This window comes from Mus caroli, unplaced genomic scaffold (genome assembly GCF_978045245.1).
Source record: "Mus caroli unplaced genomic scaffold, Mus_caroli_1 scaffold_9, whole genome shotgun sequence".
NCBI classification, from domain to species: Eukaryota; Metazoa; Chordata; class Mammalia; order Rodentia; family Muridae; genus Mus; species Mus caroli.
The window spans coordinates 24411118-24425826 of record NW_028227264.1 but is presented as its reverse complement, the minus strand read 5'-3'; the positions used below and the strand labels follow the sequence as shown (position 1 = coordinate 24425826).

At 39.7% G+C, this 14709-nt stretch overlaps 1 protein-coding gene across 5 annotated transcripts in view; it reads right to left on the bottom strand.

Moving 5' to 3' along the window:
• The window catches only part of Arhgap18 (Rho GTPase activating protein 18), a 258522-nt gene that overhangs the window by 27545 nt on the left and 216268 nt on the right, over nt 1–14709 (bottom strand). For 4 of the 5 annotated variants that reach the window (XM_029482496.2, XM_021175112.3, XM_029482499.2 and 1 more), the window contains exons 8-11: nt 12094–12171; nt 10096–10255; nt 8410–8492; nt 1714–1920 (exon numbers count right to left, since the gene is read on the bottom strand). In XM_029482496.2, coding sequence (XP_029338356.1) covers nt 1714–1920; nt 8410–8492; nt 10096–10255; nt 12094–12171 — 528 coding nt within the window. The remainder of the gene's footprint in view (nt 1–1713; nt 1921–8409; nt 8493–10095; nt 10256–12093; nt 12172–14709) is intronic. The other variant, XM_029482498.2, reaches the window with a different exon arrangement.

The following is a 14709-nucleotide window of genomic DNA, read 5'->3' as shown; positions in this document are numbered from 1 at the left end:
AACCATTTTAAACTAAATACTTTAATCTTTTTTTTTTCTTGCTTTTAATTTCAAGAGGATTAAAAGTTCTGTTGCTCCTGGCTAAGCCATTTAAATGTACCGTTCATTAACTCTATGAAAAGAAATGAACCATGAACTCTCTTAGACCAGGAACAGGGCATCCACTTGGGGTAATTTACCACCCACTGTGGAAGGTTCCGAAAGAGACTTTGTGAAGTTCAAGGACATACTGGCCTCCCCAGGCCATGGATGTCAACACTGGAGGAGATTCCCTGAGGAGACCTTTTGGAGGCCAGCACCTCCCCAGTCGTTCCTTAGCAACTACCTCTCTCCAGCTCCCATAAGCTAACCTACAAGTCCCTTCCAACAAACCAGATGGCCTCTGCTGTTGGAGAATAAAGAAGTTTACCGATCAACAAAAGCCAAAAATTTGTTAGTGGTACTCCTAAAGACACACTATCCTTCTAAAGATAAGGAAAAACTTATTCTTAGAAATTCTATTAATAACCAAATGTTTTGGGTCATTAAAATGTAGCTGTAAAATAATGTTGTTCTTAAAAGAGGAAGACATGTTAACTGAGCATTACTTTAAATATCTTTAAATACCTGTATCATTTGCCTTTTGATAGAATATAAGAAGCCTTGAGAATCTAGGGAGCATCATTTTATATTTTTTAAAAATATTGAGATTAGTAGAAGCTCACATTAAAGATTAAAATTGTTAATATAATTTGGCTTGGGATTTTTTTTACTTCATTTTTCTAAATGTTTATAAGAAGGACTCTCTTTCTCTGCAAAAAAAAATATACATATATACATAAATTTAACTGAAAAAGGAGACTGTAATCAACCAAATCTCTCATCAATACACATGTTGATTATCTGTCAAAGCTTAAGATCAACCTAAGAGTAAGGCAGGAAACCGAGTTCAAGACCTCAGCAATCAGGGTGCAGAATGAATGTGTATGGCCCCTTAAATAACTGTTCTCTGGATAATAGGGTAATGAGGAGAAGCAAAGACAGTGTGAATACTTTCAAACATGACAGCCTGAATTCCAGGCCAAGGGGAAGTGGTTGGCAGAATTATGGAAGAAAGGCTGTGTGCGAGGCACTCTTTCTTGACCTAATTTTATGATTTTAAACTAGAAATTCACAAGGCCTTCCTTACCTCTGTACTCACAATTGTACGTGTGGTGTATTTTTAAGCCATTAAGACAAAAGAGCATATTGCTTTTTAATGTCACCTTCACAAAGTTATTTTCATGATTACTATGAACAATTATACTAGGAAATTACATGACCATTATTGTAATTTTAAAACAAATACCACATATTTTTCTTATAGGAAGCACCTAGATCTAAAGTGTTGTGTATATACAATTGTGTGTGTGTATGTATGTGTGTATATGTGTGTGTCTGTGTGTGTGTATGTGTGGTGTGTGTGTGTGTGTGTATGTGTGTCTGTGTGTCTTAGGAAAGGAATGTTGGAAGAAGAGGAAGAGATCCTAAAACTGATGAGAAAGAGGGTTATGGAAAACATATAATAAAAAGACATAAAGAGAGTATCACCTGGAGGGGAGGAAGAGAACTTGCCAGAAGGAATGCAGGCAGTAAGGGAAAAAAAGTCTAATAACACATATGCATTAAGCTGTCACTATGACACCCAATACTTTGTACACTGATGTAAAAAATTAAGTTAAAAACATTACTTACTGTCCATAGTATTTTCTGGTACCTAATCAATAAGTGCATGACATTTGCTGTCCCAACTGCCATTTCAAATTCTCTCTGATCACTGGACTTCAAGCCCAGTGTGTGGCACATGAAGAGATTTGGGGCCATAACCATTGCTACATTCCCAGCTGTCATCTTGTTCTTCTCTTTGTTATCTATGACTCTTTGGAGAAATTCAAGCAAGGCCTAAAACAAAGATGACCAAGATTTCTGTCATACATGGAGCTCAGAGATTAAGATGCTGTATCATAAAGGATTTTTAAGTCACTTGAAATTGAGCATATTTAACTCTAAAAGGCCTTCTGAAAAAGTCATATGGAAACCACCTATTATATAAGCTTCTTAAAATATATTCCTGACATACAGAGTTTAAATGGAATTACCTGGAAGGGGACAGCGCCCCTACTAACACCACAGGCTACCAAACGAGAAGCCCAGGGCCAGGAATGAGCTACCTCTTTGGCCAATGGTTATTTCCTTTGTTCTTGATCTTCGGGATTTTACAGTATGAAGGCTCTGCTGAAGACACCACATACTTGAGAAATCACACATGGTGTCACTTGAGACACCACACATGGAGACATCAAGATAGTAGTGACCTCAAAGCTTCATCCCCACCTGCTAGATTTCATGGTGCTGTAAGGTGCTATATGTGCAACTAGAAAAGAAAGGTATGAACTTTATCAATCTTATTCAGCTATAAACTCTGTGAACTACAATGATGACTAGCCTGGCCAGATGTGCCCACTGGAGTCGTTAGTGGCACAAAGGCCATGGCAGTAACTAACCGCTTTCTGATTAGATTAAGGCCTAGTCACAAGAAGGAAGCTATACTTGTCACCATTATCTGGGCCAACACCCTGTGTCTACACAGATCATAGACCCCAGTGAAGAACCTTCTACTATTATTGTGCTAAATAAAAAGCATATTAATCCAAATCTTTATGATTTACTGCTATTTCCGTAGACTAGCACCATTCTTAAGCCTCATCAGAAAAGCTTATTCTTGAGATTGGCAATTAAAAGAGAGACCTGTAACTGGCTAAGTTGTGCAGCATAGGAGATTACAGAATGCTGAGCCCTAAACTGTGTATCTATATCACAGGCTTTCCCCTCAAGGGTGAGGGACAGAGAGACTGTAAAAGCCAGGTGACAGATGACTACAATAACATAGTGTCTACCAGCCCCAGCAATAGAGCTGCACATATGAACTCACAGTCCTTGCGACGCAGTGAGACCTCAACAAGCACAAGCCAGTCAAGCCTCCCTCGTGGAGGGAGAAGAGGAGGATAATGTCACATGCCTAACAAAGCAGCAACTGGCATTTGATAGCTCCTGAGAGGAGATCCAAAACTGGCCCCGTGCCAGGAGTACTTGGGCTACACAAACCAGATTCAGGGGTCTTAAAGTTGGGAAAAAGGACATGACATCAGGTGGGTAGGGAGGTGAAGGTGGATCTGGGAAAGCTGAGGAATTGAAATTTAAAAAAATACATAGAAAATGTATGGAATTATAAAAGTATTAATAAAATAGTTAATTATCTTAATTATCAAAGAATCAAAGAGAATCAAGAGAATAATCAAGGGGTTGTTTAAAATAAAAATAGTAAGGAGAGAACAATTGTACAGGGCATCTGACTTGTGTTATACCTTATAAGGTAAGAAGACTTGCCTTCAAGCCTGTCGACCTGGCAGCCATCAGAACCCACATGGAGAAGGAGACAACCAACTCATAGAAGCTGTTGTGTAAACTTCACATATTGCCAACACAAAGCACCCACGCATATGAATACATAAATAAATGCAAAAATTGAAAAATAAGCTGGAAGGGCTAAGGAGGGCTTAGATGGTAACATGACAGCTATGCAAGCATGCAGACCCGAGTGAGGTTCCAGAACCCATGAGAAAAGTTGGGTTAGTCAGTGTGTTTGAGGGGGGGCAGAAAGAGGCTTACTCACCAACCTGCCTAGCTTAATCCAGTGTTCTTTAGACGTCAGTGAGGGGCCATCTCTCAAAAAACAAGGTAGTCAGCTCCTTAGAATGACACACAAGATTGACCTCTGGCCTACACAAGCACCCACACACACACACACACAGAGTCTGGGGCTCATGCATGCACACAAGTGCTTGCCCTGTGCACACGAGTTATGCCTAACTACAATCCTCTATCTATATCCAACAGACTGCCCGCAAAGCTCCTCAGACAAAGCCCAACATAGTGTATCCTGCTCAAGAAACCACGGCATTGGGCAGTAAGGCATAGAGTGTGTCTGACATGGCAAACAGGCCCTCTGAGCCTATAGAAGATGCAGAGCACTGAAAAATAGTTTCAAATATCATCTAAACATCCCCATGTTTCAGAAAGGGGTAATTAGTTCAACTCAAGGAAAGAGGGGGGAGGAAGGGAGAAAGGAAGGGGGGAGGGAGGAACGGGGGAGGGAAAGAGAGAGAAGGTAAAAGGAGAGGAGAAGGGGTAGGGAGAGAGGGAGGAGAGCAAAGAAAGGGAAGGAAATGAAAATAAAGGAAAAAGAAAGAAGAGAGCATTTCCAAGCAAGTGTCCTCTGGCTCAGTTTCATTCGCAGTAGGGGACTCCAGTGCCTGCTGGCACAATACCTAAAGAAAATGAGCTTTGTGATTGGGAAGAAAAAGCACAGAGGTTTTTACAAACTGAGGGGCTGGATGAAATGGAATTCTGTGGACTAGTTAGACCTCACTCAGCATCGAGTTCTTACTCCCATGTCCTCCATACTCTCCGAGCTATCTGCCTCCACAGCCACCAGCCGCTGAGTCACCCTTCTCTGCCAAGGCTGGAGGCTCTCTTTGCCTTTTCTTTTGAATTGATTCTCTGGAGAGTAACATTAGCTGCACATGCATTGCGGCTCTCAGTGACTGCAGCAGCCTACTAGGTATGTGTTAGAGATCATCATTTTGATCCTTACAAGTCAGGGGCACTATGGCCAGCCCAGGGTGCACATGAGAAAATTCTCTGTTTAAAAAAAAGTATTACTAAAGGGTACATGAACAGGAAAAGCTGCAGGAGGAACTTAATTACAGGCCAGTGTGGCTTTTGTTTCTGAACTCTTAACTATGCACATAACCACTCGTTGATAGCTAGCCTAAATAGGCCATACCAACATGGAAGGGGTGAAGCCGGATGATACTGCCCTTTTTACAAGATTTCAGGACAGACACAAAAATAACAAACAATAAAACAAACAAAACAAAACAAAAAGGGAAAAAAATCAAAGACTAGATTTTAGTGCTAAGAGGGTGACCTGCATGCGTCAGGTTTAGCTGCAGTATAGACCTCAGACATTTGAATAAGCTAAAGGCAAAAGCTTAAGATCTAACAGCAAAATTTATGTGTCTAATATCTGCTATAGTGCTTGGAAAGCTAAACTGTGATCCAAGCACCGTGTTGTATTGAAGCAACATGTTCACAAATGAGGACAAAAGATTAATTGAAGTTTAGGAAAAAAAAAAAATTTAATTCTGTACCACAGAGACTAGAATGGTTTCTCAGGGACCAAGTGTATCTCTTTCTTTATGAGCATAAATTACAAAGATTAGATAATTATTTTAATTGTGGTGTGCATATGCAATAAGAGTGTTCAAAATCTTACTAGAGGAATGCTGGAGAGAGGGAGGGGAGGAAAGAGAAGGTTGGTTAGTTAGTAAGATGGTGGCTCAGCCGTTCAAATAGTGAGTGTGGTTGCATCTATACTGAGCAGTGCAGTGTTTTCAGCAGTTATAAACAACACTGAGATCTGGGTGCGAGGTCTGACTCCCTGTAAACCTACGCTTGAGGCCCAAGACCAAGGACAGTAGCTACTCCTTAGCTGTCAGTGCTTACTGGTTTTTGTTTTCAATACCTCCTTAGCAGTTTGGTCCTGTGTAAAATAGGAACACTGTTTTTCTAGTCTTCAAGGAGTGTGGCAACATAGATAATCAAGTCTTAAAATGAAATAAAATCCATTTCAGAAGGAGGAGGCAGAGAGATGGCTAGGCAGCTAAGAAATGTGTTCTTACAGAGGGGCCAGAGTTAAGAGTCCCCACACCCGGGTGGAATTGCTCACAGCAACTTGTAACTCGAGCCCTCTTCTGGACTCTGCAGATACTCATACTATGCCCCCTCATAAATAAATAAAATTAAAACTTTTGACAGGGGGCTGGGGAGGCTGGGCAGTTGGCTCTGTGTTTCAGAGCAGTACCTCTTCTTGCAAACCTAAGTTCAGTTCCTAGTACCACTGTTGAAAGCTCATAGCTGCCTGGAACTCTGTTCTGCACTCCAAAAGTACAACATATGTGCACCTATGCATACACATGTGTGTGAACACACACACACTTTAAAAATAAAAATTAATTTAAAAAACCCTTAAAACTATGCAATGTATAACTATGGGTAACTAGATTAATATAGACCCTTTCTTGATACACAGAAATAAGTCTTCCCTATTTTTCTAAGTCAAAGATAGGTACAGCTTATTGAACCAATGGGTGGTAACCCAAGAGAAAAGCAATGTTGGAGTAGTTTTCCCAACGGCTTCTATTACTGTCCATCTGCACTAGCCTGACCTAACCCCTCAGCTTTACCCTGGGCTTGTTTTCACACATAGCTCCTGGGGTTCTTCCTCTTCCAGATGACAACCTAAGGACTGGGGCAAGGAGCTGATAAGGAGAAGGAGCTTACATTCAGCTTCCCCAAGTTACACCTCAATGGAGTTTCTCTTCTCCTTTTTTGGATATAATTCATGGTTTGTAAATGTACTACAGTTTGGCTTGTACTTTAATCATGCTTCTATTAATAGACTTGTTTGAAAGTCTCATCAAAGCCAATTAAATAAGTAAAATTACTTGACTATATCTCAGAATTTCACCAAATAGCATGTTCACTTTTAATCATAAACTTACCCTTTCACCCAAATTACACAAAAATATTTAGCTATCCATATATGTACATCCATATAGAAGCAGAAAAATAAAAGAATATGCCTGGACTTGGAAGTCCAATCCGAAGAAAGGCTCTAGAGCCACCTTGCTCACTAGCGACCACAATGGAATGTCCTTCCTCTAATTGGTCTTAAGAGGTATAGGTCTACTTGAACCAATGGATCTTTCAGGTTCCCTTACAGAGCTCATTCTCATGGGCTTGTCACAGAAGCATGCACTTCACATGTGAGAAAACGATGTTCCTCCCCTTTCTGTGTTGGAGACTCTATGTGTCAAAAACGTGGTCAGCCCAACTTTATCCTAGACCACACTTAGCCACAGTCTGTATACTCCTACACAGCGGTTTCATTCCTACCAGATTTGAAATAAATTGCTCCAGGGTTGGCCTAATTCAAAACCAAATCCAAAGCTGCCTCCTGAAATTTTACTGACAATCTGAAATAGGAATTTGCCTCTGAGTGAAGGAGCAAGCCTTTGGAAGTTCTCCTGTGGTGGACATTCTATGTTTTCAGTTGTGCTCACAAAGAGCCTCATCAAGGCAAGTTGAAGAAGAAGGAATTCATCTTGTAACTGTCAATAACTGTCACTCAAGCCAAAGTGCCAGGTTTGTTGTTTTTCTCTTTGGAGACAGGAGATCATGTTTTCTGGGCTAACCTCAAACTTGCTATGTAGCTAAGGTTGACCTTACAGCTTGGGACCCTCCTGATATTGAGTACAGAGATTATAGATATGTGCGCTTGGTGTATGAAGGACCCTGTATACACTTGCCATATAAGGCTATATGCTAAGTAAGCACTCTATTGACCATGCCACATCCCCAACCATTGAGGAATTTTAACAAGTTGCAGTGAAAAAAGTTCCAAGACTTAACTTCTGGGTTGTTTCCTTAAAATAAAATTTGTTCATGTGAGAGTTCATTTTAAGCAGAAAGAAATGTGGAAGATAAAAAGGCAAAGTTAACACACACACACACACAAAATACCACATCCCACCATGCAAACACAGTCAATGTAGTTACAAAACCAGTTCAACATTGCTTCTGAACTTTTTACTTTTTTTTTTTAGTTTATAATTAACCCCTTATCACTACATGATAAACTTTTGCTTTAATTCTGCGATCAGGGCCTTACTATGTATATGTGCCAAGGCTGTCCTCAAACTTGCCACCTTCGTTTCTTAGCTTCCTGTGTGCTGGGATTAAAAAAAAATTACAAATGCTGAAAAACAAAGTAACCTGTGTGCTGGAGAGGTGGCTAAGTGGCAAAAAAGAAAAAAAAAAAACAAAAAAAAAAACAAAACAAAAAAAACACTTCTTGTTGCAGGGGATCAACATTCCATCCCAGTGTCCACATGGGAAGTCTCAAGAGCACATATCCCTCCCAGTCCAAGAGATCTTATGCCTTCTTCTGGATACATGGGCACCTACACATACACAGAAGCAGACAGACAGACAAACAGACAGACACACGCACACATGAGCGTGCATGCATGCACACACACAAATAAACCCTCTTAAAACGCTCAGAAACATGGATAGAATTAGCAACCTAGCAAACTAACTCAGAGTGAAAGGCTACCTCTCAGGGTCTGCCCTTAAAAACACGCTTTTCCATTTCAGGTGAACATTGTTGTTTCCAAAATAAGCACTGTATTGGTTTTCAACAAATAAATGAAAAATTGCTATGCATAGTTCAAAGGGATATTTAGTGTAAATTAAGCAGCTGACCTTCAGCGTGTCTCTGTTTGCGTCAGGTAGAAGAATGACAAGGAGGTTCAAAGCCTGCAACTGTTCCTTTCTGGTTGGAAGATCTGCAGATAGATCAAAGAAATATAGAAACTTTAGGGAGCACTTTCCTTTCTTTTTTCCATTTTTAAAGGAAAAAAAAAAGTTATTTGGTGTAAACATTCCAGTGAAATGCCAGACATGAAGACTGAGCAGCCAGCCTCACCAGGAGTGTTTGCTGGAGATCAGAGCAAGCAGCTGCTCAGAGCACCCTCAGTCCTAGGATGCTAGCTTCCAACTGTGATTCCATGACGAGCAGCCGTATGTTTGCAGACACACAGCAGTGATTTGGAAATAATTCTAACTTCCATGTGGTAATTACTCTCTGATGGAAACAGAGAGAAGATCAGACTGCCCATGAGTTGCTACCCACGGGGCTTCCTGAGCACTGGGGGTCGTTTCTTCTAAACATCAAGGGAACAAAACACAAGAGGAGAGTCTATCCGTTCTGATACACATAGGCAAAACAGGGCATGGGACATAGTAGGTGCCCAATAAAAGCTTATGGGATGAATGAGAAACCAAACAGCAAGTGAAGCATCCAGGAAGTATATGCCATTATCTTCTGTACCTAATATCCAGAGATTTTAAAATCTCATCAGGATCACTTTGTCAGCAAGCAACAATTCGGTCTATATCCAGGAAATACATTCAAAATTAATGGAGTTTAATCATTAAAAAAGGGTTTTTTTTTTTTGTTTTATTTTTGTTTTTTGTTTTATTTTTGTTTTGGTGTTAAAAAGAAATTAAATACTTTAAATAGCAGTGTTCTTATCTTCTTTAGACATTTTGAGGGGAAAAGTTATGATATAAGATAATTTAGATACTCACCCCAAAATTGCACACCTAAAAAAATAGTATGTGATGGTGCTAGTGGGCACTATATCTCTCTGCCATTATTAATAACAACCTCATCCACTCACAAAGTGTTCTGGTTTGGAAGTTAAAGATAAGATTACTTGAACATCATTAGAGTACCATTTCCTGTCCTGGTGGCCCCCAGGAGTAAATGAGAAAACCATAGCACTATATAAACCTTGAAAGATCTTCATACTTCCTCCCTGGAAAGGTACCAAGACAGATTACTTATTTTAATTTGGAGTTTTCCAGGACCAGAAATTGGACGAACACCAGAATTTTGCAGCCCTCTACCAATGAAGCAACAAAGCACTAGGGTCCCATCCTCCTACACAGTTCCAGACTTGTGCTTTCAGGAAATGGCCATAGATACTATATCTCTTTGTGTTTTTATAGTAAGTGCTAATCCACACTTTCTCCATTCTGTGTTCCTTTCAACACTTGGCAAGAAAACCACAACAGAGATCTATGTGACTCGTGCTATTAAGAGAGAAACTCAAAGTTTCCAGGTCTTAACACTAGATGTATTGTGTTTTTAAAAGGCCATGCAACTTATCTGCACCTGAAGAGAATATTCTGTTATGGTTACTTAGACATTATATGAATGAAAGGGAAGTGGTATGCAGCATCTGATAACTCTTGATATCCGTGAATCAACCTATCTAAGGAAACACGTCTGGTAACGTGGTGCCTTATGATGACAGTTGTCACTGAGACAGTTAACATGGGTGGAACTCACTCCCAGGCTACTTCCAGGTAGAAAACACTTACTCTGGACAGCTTGGAAGGCTTTGAGATACTCCATGCTCAGCAGTGGCTGGGGCAATTCTCTCAGAAAGAGCTTCAGCAGGCTGGCCGCATCGTGCTGTTTGACACTTTCCCAATTGAAAGTCCCCTCGTAAAACTTCGCTTCTAGTTCTTGGCAAAGATTCTAAATGGCACAAGAGGAGACAGAAATTAGCAGTGAGCACGTTTGTTCCCTATTGAGAGTGTGATCTGTTTTTCATCTTATAAGATTTCTAATCTATAAAGAAATATCTGAATAGCAAAAGTCAATGTGTTTCTGTTACACAGAAAAATGTCGTTCCCAACTTTGATTGTCCTTTAAGTGAAGAAATTATACCCAAGGTTAAGAAAAAAGTTTAAACATTTTCACACACTTTAATTAGCAAAGATTTAATTAAAAGATCAGTTAAAATCACTTTCTACTTGGCATGTAACCCAAACACTACCATTAGTTATTTAACAAACAAACAAAAAATTACAATTCAAGACAATGTTTTTAAAGCTATTTAGAGGCATATTACATAACAAAATGAACAAATCCAAATCTTACACAGATGTTACTTCAATTTTGTTACCTTTGAGAAGTGTAAAGGTAGATAAGGAGTCATAAAAATATGGAAAGAGGGCTGGTGAGATGGCTCAACGGGTAAGAGCACCCGACTGCTCTTCTGAAGGTCCTGAGTTCAAGTCCCAGCAACCACATGGTGGCTCACAACCATCCGTAAGATCTGACTCACTCTTCTGGTGTGTCTGAAGACAGCTACAGTGTACTTACATATAATAAATAAATAAATCTTTAAAAAAAAATGGAAAGATACTTGCCTTCACTGTCCCACCATTCTGATGTCAGCCCAAGTTAATTTAGTGAGTCCGTGCAGAATGAGGAAGCTGCCTTCACTTCAAGCACTCTCTGAGACGTGCCAAGCCATCTACTACTGCTACTAAATCAACTTAGTTTGTGAGGACTATTTTTCAAGATTCATTTTTAATGTGGCATAAGACCTATTGTGTCAAAAATCTTTCCAAGTTTCTATTACTGGAGCCACTTTCTCAAAGGACAGGTTGTAGGTTTTGTTGGTTTTGTTTCACTGGGGAGGGACCCCTATACCTCTGTGTGCTAGGAAAGGGTTCCAGTATTGAGCTGCAGCCTCTGTTATAGAGTAACATACTGAGGTTCATCCTCTCCCGATAGAGTAACCTTACCACATTTTCTCCAAACCAAATCCTAGCCAATTTTTTTGCCTAATTGTTTTTGTAATTGGTGAGAAGCATGGCCGATACCTCAAAAACTGGGGGTGGTGTCAAAGAGCAGTGAGGGAGGAAAGAGAGGAGCAGGGAGGAGAAAAGAAGGAGAGAGAAGAAACGAAGAGGGAAATTAACACTAAATGGGGGAAAGAGGCAAGAAGGAGTACAGAAGGTTCACTGGAGTAGGGAGACCAACCATTAGCTCATCATCTGTAAATAAATCCTTTACAAGGGGCTGGCTATGCCATGATCTGGCCTATGACAACAGGCTGGGTGGACCAGTTAACACAGTTGAATCCACTTAACTGCCCTTCTTAGAAATTACCCAAAGCTGTTCCTTCTGTCAAAGCCACCAACTGTACGGCTCCTGTCAAGAGCCTTCATCTGCTCCCACCTCGAGTGTTATGTTCCCTCTCCTTTTAAAATCAAAACTCCATTGCCATTACTCATCCTGACTCTTGTTTCTCACCCAGCTCCCTACTACCTTCTGAGTCATGATGTTCTCATTCTCAAGGGATTATAATAGGTGACGTGGGGATCTGGAAAAATACAACCTTATAGCAAACCAGAAGGAGTGTGTAGAGAAAATGATAAAGTGGAAGTTCAGACATTTATTGTTTTATTTTATCGCCTCTGCTAACAAGAATAAGGATGGGGAGGCTAAGTTGGCCTTCAAAATTCACAAGCAAAATTAAGCAACAAAATTGCTCATTAACAGAACTGAAGCATTTTAGTCACCTTGATTCTCATGGCTGCTCCTGGAATCCGTAGGAGGCCCTCGGTTTCCAGACTGCCTTCTTCAATTCGAGAAATCAGCTGCAGATAAGCCAAGAAACATTTTGATCTTAGTCTTTGCTAACAGGTACAGCTCAACATCGGTCCCCCAGTGCAATAAGTGAAAGCTGATTCTGATGGCATGCAAATCGGACTTGATGAGATTCTGAGTGCTGTGGGACCGGCATCTTCAAAACTATACATACAAAAACCTGAGTGGAAATTTGAAAAGGTTTGTCTTTTTCTCCTTTGTAAAAGGAATGTATAATTTCACACAACAGCTGGGACTCTCCACAGGATCAGAGAAAAGATGTTCACTGTGTAAAAGCAACGCAGAGCACTATTTTGCTTCTCCAGCAACGTGCATTGTGCAATCAAATAAATGTTATGCAATTCCAGTATTTGCACATTTATATACTGTATTTAATTTGTTTCAGGAAACAATATTTTTATAGGAAAAAAAACTGTTGCTAATATTCGTTTTAAGGTTCTGGTGGCAAACTTAAAAAAATGCTTTCAAACAGCGCTTCTAAGTAATACTAACACTCAAGGAATGGGCACAAATCTAGCTCAAGGATGCCACTAAAATAAATTAAAATGAAAATGTAGTAGCCATGGGGCTGGAGAAATGGCTCGGAGGTTATGTACTGCTCTTTCAGAGGACTCAAGTTCAGATCGTGGCTACTGTTTAGGTGGCTCACAATTGCCTGTAACTCCAGGTGGGCGGGGGTGGGGGGGAATCAGCAGGATCTCTTTGTCCTTTGTGGACACCTGCATTCACATGCAAGTGCCCACATGCAAAGGCACATAATTTTAAAACTGAGTAAATATTAAAAACTATATAAAATCAGTCAAATGGGGAATATTACAGAGGTAAATTGTTAAAAAGCTGTGAAGAAACTCAGAGTGGTATGTCCCCATCAGGAAGCTTCCAGCTGCAAAACCTGGGTCTCACATCCCTTGGGCAGTACAGGGTGGAGCTTACCGAGGACAGAGCATCCTCTATGATGGATGCATAGGAAAATCAGGTTCCACCGCCTCCTCATAAGTACAAGGTAGCTCCGAACACTACGTGCTTCTGTCCTGTAGCCCATCCCCCTTCTTAAAAATCTTCTGCTTTACAAAACCCAGACATGGCTTCCCTGCATCTCCAAACTTAGTTAAAAGTTCTCTGTGCAACCTGGGGCATGAAATCCCCCAGGGTGCAAAAGAATATTTGAAAGTGAATGTTTTCTCCAGGGAACCCTCTGTTAATGGTTTATCACACTCCATAGACCATATAGAGCGCACTGTTGCCCATTTCACATAAAAGTGTCTGTTAGGGACAAGGCCTTGGTAGGATTATGGATCTCTGCCCTATAGATTCCAAATTCAGCAGTGGATCCTCAAGTGTTGGTGACTTTTCCCTAATCACCTATTTTTCCCTATCCAGGGAATTGGTTTTAACCAGGAAACCCTCTGATATAAAGAGATTCAAAAATCTCAAATTCTCCTAAGAATACATTATTATTAGGTGAGGCATCACTGACCAAAGAAGTACATCAATTTTTAAAATTCAAATTTTCCTAGACCACATTTTTTAAGTACCACTGCAGAGGAACTCAAAGTAAAAATAATTATGAATTATTTGAAATTAGAAGGACATCATTCAATAAAGTATTTCACACCAGCTATTAAAATGTTTCATGTACGGCCAATTTTCATTTTATTTCACCTTATAAAATATTTGCATGCTTTATTAAAACATCCAGTTGAAAGCAGGTTGCTCAAGTCAATTAGTTTTTAGCCATCTACACCTTTTACTTTTATTAAATACAGAAGAAAATTATGGCTTCGAAACAGCTAATTGAGATTCATTTCTGAATTTTGTGTTTGAATCTTTTCCTAGCGGTCTCTAGTGCTGGATCACAGCATCGAGTTATAGAAGTATACTGTCGGGGCTGGTGAGATGGCTCAGTGGGTAAGAGCACCTGACTGCTCTTCCAAAGGTCCAGAGTTCAAATCCCAGCAACCACATGGTGGCTCACAACCATCTGTAAGGATATCTGACTCCCTCTTCTGGAGTGTCTGAGGACAGCTATAGTGTACTTACATATAATAAAAATAAATAAATAAAAAAAAAAAAAAAAAGAAGTATACTGTCTGAAACAATACCATGTGTTATCTCCTATGTCTCACTTTGAAAATCACATATTTTAGTTACATTATTAATTAGTTATATTATTAGCTTTTATATTAACAGGAAATATATTCCAGCTTTCTTTTAATTTTTAAGACCTAAAATAGTCAAAAAAAAAAAAAACTATACATAATTGTGCTATTTGGTGAAACTTCAGTGTTTGATATTTTAATGGTGCTCCTACACACACACACACACACACACATATACATATATATATATATATACACACACACACATATATATATATACTTATATGTGTATGTGTGTGTGTGAACACTGAATTATAAAGTAGAAATAAAATCAGTCTCTTTTGGCACAACACTGACTTGGGGGATCATTGGGACAACAGCAACATTGGATTTGAAAATTTGATCAGAAAATGCACTTTCTAAATAAAG